Source organism: Dipodomys spectabilis, unplaced genomic scaffold (assembly GCF_019054845.1).
Source record: "Dipodomys spectabilis isolate Male_0828 unplaced genomic scaffold, ASM1905484v1 ptg000138l, whole genome shotgun sequence".
NCBI classification, from domain to species: Eukaryota; Metazoa; Chordata; class Mammalia; order Rodentia; family Heteromyidae; genus Dipodomys; species Dipodomys spectabilis.
In genome coordinates, this window is record NW_024870815.1 from 2,919,770 (window position 1) to 2,933,967 (window position 14,198).

The 14,198-nt window shown below is 42.9% G+C and overlaps 1 protein-coding gene across 1 annotated transcript in view; it reads right to left on the bottom strand.

Annotated features, from left to right (window-relative positions):
• Positions 1 to 367: 367 nt before the first annotated feature.
• Mtmr12 (myotubularin related protein 12) overlaps positions 368 to 14,198 on the bottom strand; it is a 74,936-nt gene continuing 61,105 nt past the window's right edge. The window contains exons 11-16 of the mRNA XM_042690538.1: positions 13,126 to 13,204; positions 11,949 to 12,019; positions 10,170 to 10,342; positions 7,664 to 7,831; positions 6,577 to 6,738; positions 368 to 3,134 (exon numbers count right to left, since the gene is read on the bottom strand). Coding sequence (XP_042546472.1) covers positions 2,550 to 3,134; positions 6,577 to 6,738; positions 7,664 to 7,831; positions 10,170 to 10,342; positions 11,949 to 12,019; positions 13,126 to 13,204 — 1,238 coding nt within the window. The 3' untranslated portion in view covers positions 368 to 2,549. The remainder of the gene's footprint in view (positions 3,135 to 6,576; positions 6,739 to 7,663; positions 7,832 to 10,169; positions 10,343 to 11,948; positions 12,020 to 13,125; positions 13,205 to 14,198) is intronic.

Below are 14,198 nucleotides of genomic sequence, written 5' to 3' on the forward strand. Positions count from 1 at the left end.
CAAAGCCTTTTCTGTTGCATTATGTTATATAGATTTCCCCCAAAAAACTAGCTGTGATATTTAACAGGAGGGGTTAAAAAACCTCCTTTCTCTTAGTTATCCCGTAAGCCTCTTAATCCTGATATCTTTTTCCTAATACCATTTGTCACCACTCAACATGTATTTTGTTTGGCTATCGATTTGCTGTCACGTATTGACCCCACACATGCACTCGCACACAGGCAAGCATCCAAACGCCAGGAGAGCAGAACGTGGTCTCCGGGGTTTCTATCTGCAATAGGGCTTACAGGGCCTGGCACAGCTCAACACTTCCTGAAGTGAATGGAGGGGATGATTCCATGATGGTCCAATTACACCAAATACAGTATTGCTTGTAAGTTGTGCTTTAATCTCTGCAATCAGATACGACGCAGTGAGATACAAGTATAAACTTCATTATACATCAGAACATAAAAGCACATTTGTACAGATCTTGCCCAACAGCTTATTCCCTTTAAAAAATTGAATTTGATTAAAGCTAGTTTATCTTCAGTGTAAAAACTTGGAGGTATAAGCAAACTTAAGATATTATATACAGTAAGTTATTATTGTACATTTCCAAACTTGCACAGTGCAGCATTTTAAACCAAGTAAATGGTCTCATTTCAGCTTTTACTATTAAGCATGTCCACATCTCAATCTGGAATGAAAATTTCACAATATATAAACTCACTGAGAATTCTGTACACAAATACAAGTTATAGAAATCTCATTTCAAATATAAATACATAGTCATGACCTTGCGTGCTACAATAGCTTGCTTATTTTCCTATTGTGAATTTTAAAAAATTATAGAAAAATATTTCAATGCACATTCAACTGCTATGATAAAAGCCAGGACCTTGTGCCTTTAAACTACACTGTATGGAGTGTAAGGCATCACACTAAAAACTTTTGGAATGGAAATTGGTAAGACTGGAGAGACGATAATATAAATATTCATGTTATAATAGTAACAAAATAGTTAGGCCCATAGGGTATTTGGGAGGCAATGGGGTGGCAAAGTAGAGGTTAGTGCTGGCTAAGAAGGCTCACAGAGTACATGTGAAGGTAGCTAAGGAAATAGCACACTTTAAACTCCCGTGGCAAGCCTAACGTGGACCCGGCCTGTAAGACCTTATCTTAAGGCAAGCAAGATTGAGCAGGAAGCCTGCCCTCCCCACAACCTGCCATCTCAATAGCCTACAGGCCTCACTCTGCACTCGTGCAGAGAAGAAGAGCAAAATGATTGTATGTACAAAAGACAGTTCAGTGCAAATCAGAAACTCTTTGTGAATAGTTTCAAGATTTTTTACTGCTCTTGAGCAACTGAGAGTTTTTCTAAATAATTAACATTCAAGTTGGGATTTTTCCTGGACAGCAAATACATACAAAAGGCAAACATTCATTTTAAAACATTCTAATATGATTTTTTTAAACTTTCTTTTGCAGGATTTGGCAGGGCTCTATTGAGAATGAAAATACTGGTCCTTAAAAAGTATACTTTCACACATTAAAAAAATATATATCATTTAGACAGCAGATCGAGGAAGGTGACCAGGCATAGTCGAGTTTCTTCTATGGCTTTTGAAATCACTGAGGTATCCTGTGATAATCACCACTTCAGACATGTACGCTTAACTGCTTTCCTACGAAAGCCACATTCAAATGGGACCCACTCCAGCTTCTGTGAAGGGAACGGGAAAAGACTAAGGGCTGCAGACAGCACAGAGGTGTTCTAGTCCTCAGCAAGTTGTTCAAACACTGTTCTCCAGAGGATTAGAAGCTCCTGTGGTCAAACAAAGATCTCCTTCCTCCTCACCCCCCCCCCCCCCCCCAGTATAAATGCTGGCTTAGCAGCAAGACACTCGGCTATGTGAGCCAAGGTGCACAGAGCAGGAAGAGGAAAGACCCAGAGCTGTCAGCACAGAACAAAGGGCAAGTGGTTGGCTAGTCCACACTCTACCCCTCCACTCCCAGCCCCATATCGCCATAACAATCCAGGAAGGAGGGAGGAGGGGCTGAGTGTTAGCATGAGCCACATCAGTGGCATTTCCTAGTTTTCCTATAGAGAAGGGAACAGAAAGGGAAAATGCTAGGGTTTAAGTAAATATGTCTATTTCTATATTTCACTTCATTCAAATGCCACATAAAGCTGACCTTGTTCCTGACTGAGACGGTTATACAGAAACTTATATTCTCGATGTTTAATTATATTATCTTGGCACAGAAAGGATCAGAAGAAAATATCAAGCCCAAGAATATCTTACTGAAGCTTTTTCCAGTAATAAACCAGCCATTCCAGGTTCTGTGAAATTGGCCATAATCCTATGACAGGTCAAGTAGAGATCCCTTCCAATTAGTAACACTATAGAAATTGCAGTCTTTCAGAACTGTGAAATACTGACCAGTTCTTTTCCTAAAGGCCCAGGTGTTCTCCATCAGAGCACTGGGCTGACTCTCAGCATTTGCGTGATAGAAGTCCCAGGATCAACAGTCCGAGCCTACCTTCACAACCACTGAACATACAATCATACATCCCCAAGATCTACAAACTCATCTTCTCGTTTGGCCAGATCTTCTTCATCTTCCAAAGCTTTCCAGCCACTGGTGGGTAAGACAGGCTTGGATGAATGCCGCTGGAGCAGAGCGAAAGGAAACAAGGAGGACAGGCGGGCAGAGTTCCTCAGCAGGCAGGAGGCCTCCGCATGCCGCGTCTCTGCATGGAGGGCTGCCTGGCTCGGATGTCTCTCGTTGATTTTCTCCTGTAAGTCCTGGACTTCCTCCATCATTTCCAAGAGTCTGCTCATAACGGCCATTCTGCCACCACCTAGGATTTGGGCTTCTGGAATCCAACGCAAGTAGCGCTGAGCCCAGACTCTGATTTCTGGTCCCTCGATATGAGGCAACAACAAACCATGGTAGTCAGTGGGCTTGCTGTGCCAGCTGTCATAGAACTCTCGAAAGTTGTCTTGCAGCTCATCAGAAGAATTAATAAGTTTACTAATCCTCTTGCCCAGAAGGTTTTTAATTAAGTGATCTGTCTCTTCCCTGAAAAATCCTCTTTTGGGAGATGATTTAGACTGGGTAAGTGGCAAAGAAAGTTGTCGTTGATGCTTTGAGAGAAAACACAAAAAAAGAACTTGTGGTTAACACAGAGACATGGCTATTGTTGTTACCATTTTGTTTTAAAGGGCGTAATCTGGTTTAGTAGGAATCAAGAAGACTTTAGAACTTTCATGTAAATACATATTCATTAACTGCTGTGGGACACAGAAAGGAAAAGGTACATATTAATTCTCATTATGTTCATGCTTGATGCACACTGCACATAATGGGGGAAAACCAGGACCATGGGGCAGCCATGCAGAAAGGTATGCCGGGACAGCAAAAGTGGAGCTACTGATCCTCTGCTGAGAAAAGGATTACAAAGGACACACTGGCTTAAGATAGATCAATGATTTGAGAGTTTGGGGAAAATGCCTGTTCACATTTACAAACAGAACCGTGTTTCTTTAGGGCAGTCAACTGCTGCAACATTCTGAACACCTGCAGGGAGGCAACTCTGGCTGCCTGGAAATCCTAGCATGTGAATCAAATAACTTAATAGCTCACCTGGCATTCAGTAAGAGTTTAAGTCTAAGTAATAAAGATTCTTTGGGGCAAGGAAAACAAGCAGGTGGAAGCAAAGGAATTTTAAATGAATCAGCTAAATTAGCCAGACATTTTTTTTTTCTTTTTTTGCCAGTTCTAGGCTTGAACTCAGGGCTTAGGCACTGTCCCTGAGCTTCTTTTGCGCAAGGCTAGCACTCTACCACTTGAGCCAGTGTCACTTTTGGCTTTTTCTGTTTATATGGTACTGAGCAATGGAACCCAGGACTTCATGCATGCTAGGCAAGCACTCTACCACCAAGCCACATTCCCAGCCCTTAGGCCAGATACTCTTATCTGACAATCTGTATGTAGTAGAAACTGTGGGAGCATTTAATTTTTTTACTCTTTGGTAATTCTCTCTGTAGCAAAGCAAGGTGCTGTATTTTGGAGGCCACAGTGAGAGGCCTTGGAAGATGGGTTAGCAGGCGTGGGATCCCCTGACCAAAGGAGCTGGTGGGACAGGTGAGGAGGAGATGCATCTCCCGACTCCTGTTCTCATAAGAGGTCCATTTAAAGTAAGACTAAAACAATGATTTCCAAGCTAGTTCTATCATTTTCTAACATATTTCTGCCAGTAAATTTTTTATAATAGAAATATGTAATGGAATACAGGATAGCTATAAATCAGAAAGAAAGTAATACAATTCAGGGCTTTGGACTTTCTGCCCAGGGTCAGGAAAGATGGCAGGCCAGGGGCCAGTGGCTTCTCCCCTCCACAATGATCAAGATGGGATAGGTGGGATTAGAGAACACTTGGGAAACCCAACTCTCACGAGAGCTCACTGCCTGCTGGGTGATGCGCTCAGTGCTTTACATATATTGACCTACAAAACTCTACAACATCTCTCTTATTGCCCCATTTCACAAATGAGGAAACTAGGCTCAGCGGTTAAATAATCTGCCAAGGGCACCAGCCACCAAGTGTCAATGACAATTTTGAGCACAGCCTGGCTTCAGAGCCTGAGCTCTTAGCTGAACTCTATTCTATTGGTGTTAGAAGCCCTCAACTCCTAATCTCCTAGGTGAATGGGATATCTGAGATGGATCACGGTGGGCCAGGCTGAGGCCTGGGGCCACCGCTGAGACACCACTGCACACCTGAGTGAACGCTACTCCCCGGTGGCATTTCAGGGAGCTGCAGTTCAAGCTGCTCAGTCTCTGAAGAAATTCTCCAGGGCTATGTCCACTCAGCAAGATGCCAAGCTCACTTAATTTTCTTACCAAGGTTTCAAGTGCTTTGTTGCCCAGATCCAACTCTGCTTTATTTACTCAACCTGAAAATTTCCAGCACTTTAGCTGTCAGCATCTGCCCCTATCTTTAAGAAGGACAACTAGAAAAATGGACTGAGTAGAGAAACCCGTTTTTTTGTTTTTTGTTTATGTGGTGCTGAAGAATCGAACCCAGGGCCTCAGGCATGCAAGGCAAGCGCTCTACCACTGAGCCACTTTCCCAGCCCAAGAAATCCGTTCTAAGAAGGTAGATTGTTAGTTCCCTCCCATCAAATAAGGGGAAGGCCTAGCTGTCCTGGAGGTCCCTGGCCCCACAGGTACCAAGCAGTTCTGTAGTCCCAGCCCACCCCTTTTTGAGAAGCGTGCAGGTAGCCACCAGGGGGCACAACACCCTGCTGAAGAGTTGAGCTCTGTCCAACTTGCTCCAGGGCTCAGCAGTGCTGGTCAAACTAACAGAAAGGAAACTGAACCCAAGGAAGGAACAGCCAGTGTGGGGACGACAGCTAAGACTTCGTGAAGCAGCAGTTCTGAGTTCTTTGTCATCACTGGCAGTGACAATGACAAAGGCATTGCTCGACTTCGGCTCGTGTAGGTTGTTCCTTAGAACAGAACGACCTCCCACACCAGAGCTGACTGGGCTCCCTGCAGTCCCTCCCTGGAGCAGGATGGGAAGCACAATGATAGAGAAGATGGTGACATTCACTCGTGACCCCCCCTTTGAGACCTGCCTTTGTGGTCTCTACTCGTGAGAAATTCCAGGCCAGGAGACAGAGCTAGAAAAATGCTGCTTAAGAAATTGATCAGTTAGGGCACTTTGACGTACAATCAGGAACAAATACCTGCAAGAAAAACAAATAGTTGATATTTGTAGCTGGGGCCCACACTGTAATCTTTACTACTCAGGAGGCTGAGATCTGGAGGACTGTAGTTTGGAGCTAGTCCAGGCAGAAAAGCCTGAGACTCCATCTCAACCAGCAAAAAAGCAGGGCTAGAAGTATGGCTCAGGTAGCAGAACAGCAGCTGAGGAAGCGAGCTGAAAAGTCTAAGGTCCTGAGTTTTAATCCTAGGATCACCAAAAATTAACAACAACAAACAACAGGAAAAAAAAATCAAGATTTGATATTTGTGGCTTAGAGCATGGGTTGGCTTATGGCCAAATGCAGCACAGCACCTATTTGTAAAAATGGAACACAGACAGCTGTGTCTGCATTCTGCCCAAGGCCATTTTTGTGCCACAACAGTAGAGTGTATAGTTGTAAGAGGCTAGATGGCCTTTCACAGAAGCTTGCCAACTCCTGGATTATAGGTTTAAGAAAAGTCTTACTGTATAATACACGAACTGGCATATATTGAGTAAACCCTACTAGATCACTGCTCCCTTTATTCTGCTAAGTACCCACAAGGTTGGGTCAGAAGCAAAAGACTATGAAGCAGGATGACAGCAGTATCCTCATAGCCAATCAGCAATCACCTCTCCTCAGGGCAAAGGCTGATTTTCTCAAAGTTCTTCTAATGGACCACAACTTGACCATCATCAATCAATCATGACTTCACACCATTTCAAAGGGTAGAATATACATTGACTGACAAAACCCATAAGGAACGTTTTATCTTTATACACATGGAGTCAGGTGATGGGGAAGATGAAATGGGGTTAGACGTTAGACATCTTACTTTGAAACGCATTCCTTTCCGTGGGCCTTTGTCCGGCTTTGGCTTTTCTGCATAGAGAGGGTTTCTAAGCAATGTCTGGGCTTTGGGTTCAAACTGTACAGACCAATCCCACACGGTGAGCAGATTCAAAGGCTTGCTTTGTGTATCCAAGCTTTCCCTACCCTGCCAAAACAAGCACAGGTCACCATGGCTTCCAGGGAGGGCTGGGGAAAGCAAACACATATTCTCAGAAACAGGCACCAGGAATGTGCTCCTGCTCTGCTTAAGATGAATGCTCCCTGGCACTTCATTTTCTAAGGCTGGGGCTACCAATGGTTATTCACCAACAGTCTTCATGGGGGAAGGGACAAGGGGAAACGATGCTTATTTTCAATGGACCACAAGTCAGCCAGTGGGCCGAACATTTTCACAAGCTTGTGAGGTGAACACTATGTTTTCCAAATTTATACGAGAGGAAACTGAGGCCCAGAAAACAGAAGTGATCTGCTTAAGGTCATGAATCTGATGAGCTGCAGGGCTGGAGTCTGAAAGCCCAAGTTCAGTTGTTCCCACTTCACTGTGAGACTTGGGAATCTTATCAATTCAAGCAAGTCCTTAGGCCAGGAGAAGGCTGGTGGGAGGCACTAAGCTCAACTTCCAAGTTTATTCCCTGCAAAAGAGGTTCTGGAGGGACTAAAAGGCCTTAGAAGCCTAGTCAAAGTCTGGCTTCCAGTCCTGCTGACAGTCCATTCTCATCACAGAGTAACTCCAGGCATCAAGCTAATGGAGAGAGAAGACAGCTCGTCTATCTTCCAAAAGGATAACTTTTAAGTTGGCACAATCTCCCAACCCTAATACTTTCCAGATCAAATATTTACTGTTGGCCTGGATAGTCAGGCTTTGTATCTTACCTTCCTCAGAGATAATACACATCCCAGAGGGTGCTGTAAGGGCTAAAAACTTTTACAGATATGAATACAAGGAAAGCATCTAAAATAATGCCAGGTATATAATCGACGTTAAACAAATGTCACATTTAGCATCGGTGTCATCATACTGTTTGTGAGATGCAGTGTTTGGCACACAGGTTTCTAGGAGGGATTCTTACCATGTTAGTGTCTTTTTGATGAGGTGAATTGAAGAAGAAGGTGCTAAAAATAGGTATATACAGGCTATCTGACAAGACGGTCAGATAAGTCTCGGTGAATTCAAATGCTGGGGTATGCTGGTGTACCAGCTGCCAGACACAATCTAAGAAAAGCAGGAACACAGGAACCTACGTGAAAACAAGATCCGTGTTATTCAGAAGGCACTGCATCCAATGTAAGCTGCCTGAGCACAGTGGACGGCCAGCTCAAGAACTGTGGTGTGGCCACTCCTGAGCCCTTCCTTCTCTGGGAAGCACACAACTCAATCTCATTCCAAGTGATAAACAGATGAATGAAAAATGCTCAATTGAAGCCACATGCTCATAGATTAACATCAGTAACTAGGAGTACTAATCTGTGTCAAAGACATTGCCAAAATGAAGTAAAATTTCTTACGGATCAACATTCACAGGTGAGCATTTATAATTGATTTCAATGACAGAGAACAGTAACTTTGAAACCCCAATTAGAAGAGATGTCTCCCCCCAAAAGATTCTATTCTTGGGGCTGGGAAGGTGGCTCAGTGGTAGAGCGCTTGCCTTGCATGCATAAGGCCCTCGGTTTGATTCCTCAGCACCACATAAGCAAAAAGAAAAAAGCCGGAAGTAGCACGGTTACTCAAGTGGTAGAGCGCTAGCCTTGAGCTAAAGAGCTGAGGGACAGCGCCCAGGCCCAGAGTTCAGACCCCATGACCGGACCCCCCCCCAAAAAAAGGATTCTATTCTTATCAATAGTGATAAACTGTAAACAACTACTTAGTGATGATTATTTTAAATATTGTCAATAGTGTGTGTGTGTGTGCGCGCGTGTCTGGAGGGGGCAGTTATGCTACTGCCTACCCACGTGCTAACTAACAGAATAAGGGTCAGAAGCTTCCCTTCTTTACCACTTGTCCTTCCCAGTGAGGGTCCCAAAGACAGAGGAGGGAAAGAAGGCAGAAGCAGCAAGAATAAGTTCCTAGCATGTTTTCACAATTTTTTAACATTTATTAGCAACCGAGGCAAGCCCTTTATTATCAGAGACAGTGGTTTTAGGGTATGTTATCATTTATGAAGTGCTTATCCTTCTCCCCCCATTCTCAATGATCCTACCATGTGTCCCTTGAGAAGATTGGGGAAGCTGAGGTTTGTTGGTGAAGCTGGTAAGACAGAGGAGTTGAGAATTCAAGTTCTTGGATAGAAGACCAGTGTTGCTCCATTAAATAACAAATCAGAGTACCAAGTTTTCCTTTAAAACTCTTTTTTAAGTCTGAGACTGAGACTCAGTCAATACCTGATGCTTTTGCTCACTGGCTGGTGCTCTACCAACTGAGCCATCCCTCCAACCCTTCTTTTCAAATTTTTGTATGTCAGTGCTGAGATGCTAAGAATCATTCATTTTGCAACTCTACTTCATACCTTGTATATCATTAATAGAACATACAATGTGTGGACCTAACTGTACAGTCAGGGAAATGGGTTAGAAACAGGAGAGATCTTCCGAGGTCTGGGTAAACAAATCAAGCTTCTCTTGGCTTCTTTTCCCACTGGATCCAGTGCTTTTCTCTAGATAGGCAAAATCATACCCCTCTCCATACAATGTCATCTCTTTCAGCTTATCATACTTCATGAATCTCATCACTTTTTAAATTAGTCTTCTAAATCCTTTCCAAGCATAGAAACAGCGAGTTCTCTACAGCTCAGTGGCACACAGAGGAGTACAGATTAGGCCTACAAACAGGAATCTATCAATCCCTGAAGGGCAGAGATCACAGCTCTTTATTCTCATGATAATTGTGCCAAGCTGTTCTGCACCATAGATAAAATATGCTGATTCTGTGAAATAAATAACACAAGTTGCACTAATAGTAGGTCTACTTTCATTTTCCTTCTACCAGTCACCAGTGAAGTAGCTAAGGGAGTTAACATAGCTGCCAAATACACCATCTAGAGGTGAACTAGAATGCTGAATCTCTAGCCTAACCATAGAGGCCCAGGTCTAAAGCCATTTACTTAGACAAAAGGAAGCTAGGCATGGTGGCACCTCTCTGTAATCCCAGCTACTTGGGAAGCAGGAAGACTTTGAGCTCAAGGTCAGCCTGGGCAATGTAGCAAGACCCAGAAGAGGCTGTGGTACAGTCCCGCACATCACTGACTATCTACTTATTGCAAAGTTTAATTTGCAGAATGTGTTGGAATCTGTCTACAACACACTGGGTTACTTTACATTTAAGTGGCACAAAACCAACACTACTTCCACAACGAAATATATGCATACCTTCAGTGATGTAACTTAGAAGACTGTGAACATACTTGTTATAATACCTTTGTCCCCCCAGGAAAGGTTTCAATACTACTTAAAGCATTTGAAATCAAACTCAAATGAGTCACACTCATTTGCACTCATTGCAACCAGCACAATGCAAACAGAAATCCCATATCTGAGGACTGGTACTGAGACTAGGCAGTCTGCCCTGAGGAAACTCACCTCTTCTTTGTCATTCTGGCGGAGATGGTTGCAACGATCCAAGAAACAGTGGCCACCCATGACCCACTCCTTTTGTACAAGGCTCTGGAAACCAGTCCTGGTACGACAGTGGGGATCCATCATCACTTGTACCAGAGAGGAAAGGAGGCAGCAGAGGTCGGAGGCGTTCTCCTCTGGGAGGGCCCATTAGCAATGCCAAGAGGAAGGAGGGCAGAAAGTATTAAAGCTGTAGTGATCTCACATGCATAGGTTACAGTAGGTTCCCAACACTAAGATCCACTACTAAAAGCTCTTATTCTCTACAGCAGGGACCAGTGGAACACAAAGCGAGCTTTCAGAGTCGGACACACTGCTATCTAGGGCAGGTTCTGGCATATGACGGTGCTCAGTATGGATATGCTCACTGAGTAAGTGAAGTACTGGAAATCCACTTTTGTCCATGGACATCCAGATGTGCCATACAAGAGTGAAATCATGACAGGACAACCCGGCAGCTTCTAAGCAAGTGAAAATTCCTGCCTCCTGAATTCAAGCCTCACATTGCACCCACTGTTCCAAGGCTCAGTTACTTCTCACACCTATGAGCTCCACTCCTAATCCTATACTAGCTCAAGGCTAGCACTCTACTACTTGAGCCACAGTGCCACTCCGATTTTCTGGTGGTTAATTGGAGATAAGAGTCTCATGAACTTTCCTGTCCAGGCTGGCTTTGAGCCACGATCCTTAGATCTCAGCCTCCCAAGTAGCTAGGATTACAGGCATGAGCCACCGGCGCAAGCTATGATCACATTTTAAAGCTAGAAAGCTCCTTCCTTTTTTGTTTGAGGAGCATGGATGTACCTGCTTTTCCTTGACTGGTCTAGAGGAGAAATTCTCCTTGGTCTGCTTTTATGTGCCCACCTAGAATGCACTTCACAAAATCCCCATGGTAAAAGCCCATTCATATACTTATTTAACACTCAGGACTCAGTGAAAATAATACACCTACAGCCATATATTTGTCTTTTAAGTTATTTGTTTTGTGGTACTAGGGATTGGATCCATAGCTTCTTGAGCCACATACCTATTTTCCTTCCTCTTTCCCTCCTTCCCTCCCCCTTTTTTCCCCAGCACAGGATCTTGCTAACTTTGCCCAGGTGGACCTCAAACTCAAGTCTTCCTCTGCCCAGCTACCTTAGAGTTTAAGAGTCTGTGAAGCCCTGCGTTTAATCTCAATATCATTAAAAACCAAAACAATCCCCCAAACCCCAAGCATTAAGAAATGCAAACTTTGTGCGTTAGGATGGCTTAAATTATCCCAAAGAAGCCATACAGAGTAACTGCAGAAAAACGCATGAGAAGTAGTATGATATAAAACTGTATAAATTGGAAAATGGAAATTTCATGAATTTATAAAAATTCTGAGTTTGCAATATTACCTTCACATTTCTGGCATTAATGCTTGCATTAACAGTAAGATAAGATGCTTACAGTTTCCACTTTAAAAGTAAAAAACCAAAAAACCAAAAAAGAAATGTGAGCTTTGCTAAAGATACCAAACAACTCCTTCTTGGGGTGTGATAGCACTGCCAAGTTCCAAGAGAAAGAATTTTATTTTAAACTGTAATACTGAAATCCAAGGCAAGGGATTCCAAGGCTGAGGAGAAAGGAATGGAGAAGATTTTCATACTCATTTGTTCCATTTATACCACAAGTCCACTTCCAGTAAGTTACATGTACAAAAACTGAATCTGAAGTGAAGGAAAATGGAACTCATGCTTTGTGTTTTAAATATATTACCTAAAAGAAGAACGTTCATGTTTTGTGCTTCCAGACATTCTGTAATCTCTATTGCTTTCTTCAGGCAACGTCTGAACAGAAAAAAGGCAAGAAACAGGAGCATTAGTTTGTGGGCTTAGTACTACCAGAGGTAGTTTTCCTCTTATATTTTTTTATGCTAAAATCCTCCAGAAGAGAAAATAATCACCACTTACACTATTCAGATTCTGAGAGACACTATCTTTTCTTTTTCTTTTTGCCAGTCCTGGGGCTTGAACTCAGGGCCTGGGCTCTGTCCCTGAGCCTCTCTGTTCAAGGTTAGAGCTCTACCACTTGAACTACAGTGCTACTTCCGGCCTTTTTTATTTATGTGGTACTGAGGAATCGAACCCAGGGCTTCATGCATGCTACGCAAGCACTCTACCACTAAGCTACATTTCCAGCCCATGAGAGACACTATTTTACCTATTAGAAACTGAATCTGCCATACATATGTGCTCGCATACATATAAGGCACAAAATTTAAGAAAGGTATTTAGTGAAAAATCAATCTCCTAGTTCATCCTGTTTCCACCGGGAGGCCAGCATAGCTGCCTCAGTCACAGGCTGGAGTTGTTAAATCTGATATTTTAGTCTTGAAATGTCTTATCTACAGAGTACATTTCCTTATAAACAGGTAGTATGCTGGTAAATTCCTACCAAATATGCAAAGAAACAATAAATAGCAAATGTATAATCTAGCTGGGCTCCGAGTAGAAATATGATCTAAGAATACTTAACTATGGAGAATTTCATACAAGATGTTAAAGATTCTCAGAAAAAACAATTAATAGGTAGCAGAAAACAAGTAGTCAAGAAAGATATAGAAGAAATTCTTAAAAAGAAAATGGATAGAAGTGGAGGTGTAACCTAGGTAGTAGAATGCTAGCCCAAAGCGTAAGTCCCTGAATCCAAGCCCCAGTACTGGCAACAACAACAAAAGGAAAATGAGACATTTAAGAATTTGGTGGACATTGCCATAACACTGATTCCTGTCATCCAGAACCATGAATGACTCTCAGTGTACTCTTGTCATCTTTTATGTCCTTCAACAAACAAAAGAATATTCCACTCTGAAACATCAACTATGTGTAAATTTGCTCTACTCAAATGAAACACTGTAAAATTCATGAGCAAAACAATGGTTTGAAATAAATACCTGATGATATCAAGCCAGCTGCTACTTTCTAGGAGAGAAAACCATTTTATATCTGTGTCCCAGAATTCAGTACTGTTATCTGAAAAAGAAAAAAAGACATCAGGTCATTGTTTACTGACACCCTTTCAAAAAAACACTCATGATACTCCCCTGTGCAGTGCAGATCAGACACAGCCTCAACCTGCAGAAGCCAGGCACAACACTTCATCATTTTAAGCAAAGAGCATTTTAAAACTTCAACTCGCACTGAAATAGTTTTGGAACTGTAGGTCTCTGGAAGGGTATAGCAGTCAAAGAGGTCTTTGTTACTGAAAGAAGAGATGCCTAGCCATGGTCTACCGTGTAATTCAACATGTTTTAGGAAGAAAACCATCAACATCAAGACTGCTATTGCTAGACAGGAAATAGGCAACCAGGGACTATGCCACCAAAGCCTAGACTCTTGTTTTTTGGTAGTCTTGGGATCTGAACTCAGGGCCTTATACCTACTAGGAAGGCACTCTGCCACTTGAACCACATCTCCAGTTCTTGTTTGCTTTTACTTGTTTTTCAAATAGCTTCTTGTATTTATGTCCAGACTGGCCTAGATCATGATCTTTCTTTTTTTTTTTTGGTCAGTCGTGGGGCTTGAACTCTGGCCTGGGCACTGTCATTATGCTCTTCAGCTCAAGGCAAGCACTCTACTGCTTGAGCCACAGCACCACTTCCGTTTTTTTTCGAGTGGTTTGTTGGAGATAAGAGTCTCATGGACTTTCCTGAACAGGCTGTCTTTGAACCATGATCCTCAGATCTCAGCCTCTTGAGTAGCTAGGATTACAGGTGTGAGCCACCAGCGCCAGCTTAGATCATGATCTTTCTACTTAGACTTCCTGTACAGCTGGGACGACAGGTATACCCTCCCCCCCATAAGCTTTTTATTATTGAGATGAGGTCTTGGTAACTTTTGTCCAGGCTGGCCTACAAACTGTGATCCTCCCAATCTCTACCTCCTGAGTACCTAGGATTAAAGGTGTGAAACAAAGTCTGTGTATATAAGCCTAGGATGTCCTCCAACTTAAGAGGTGTGAGTCATC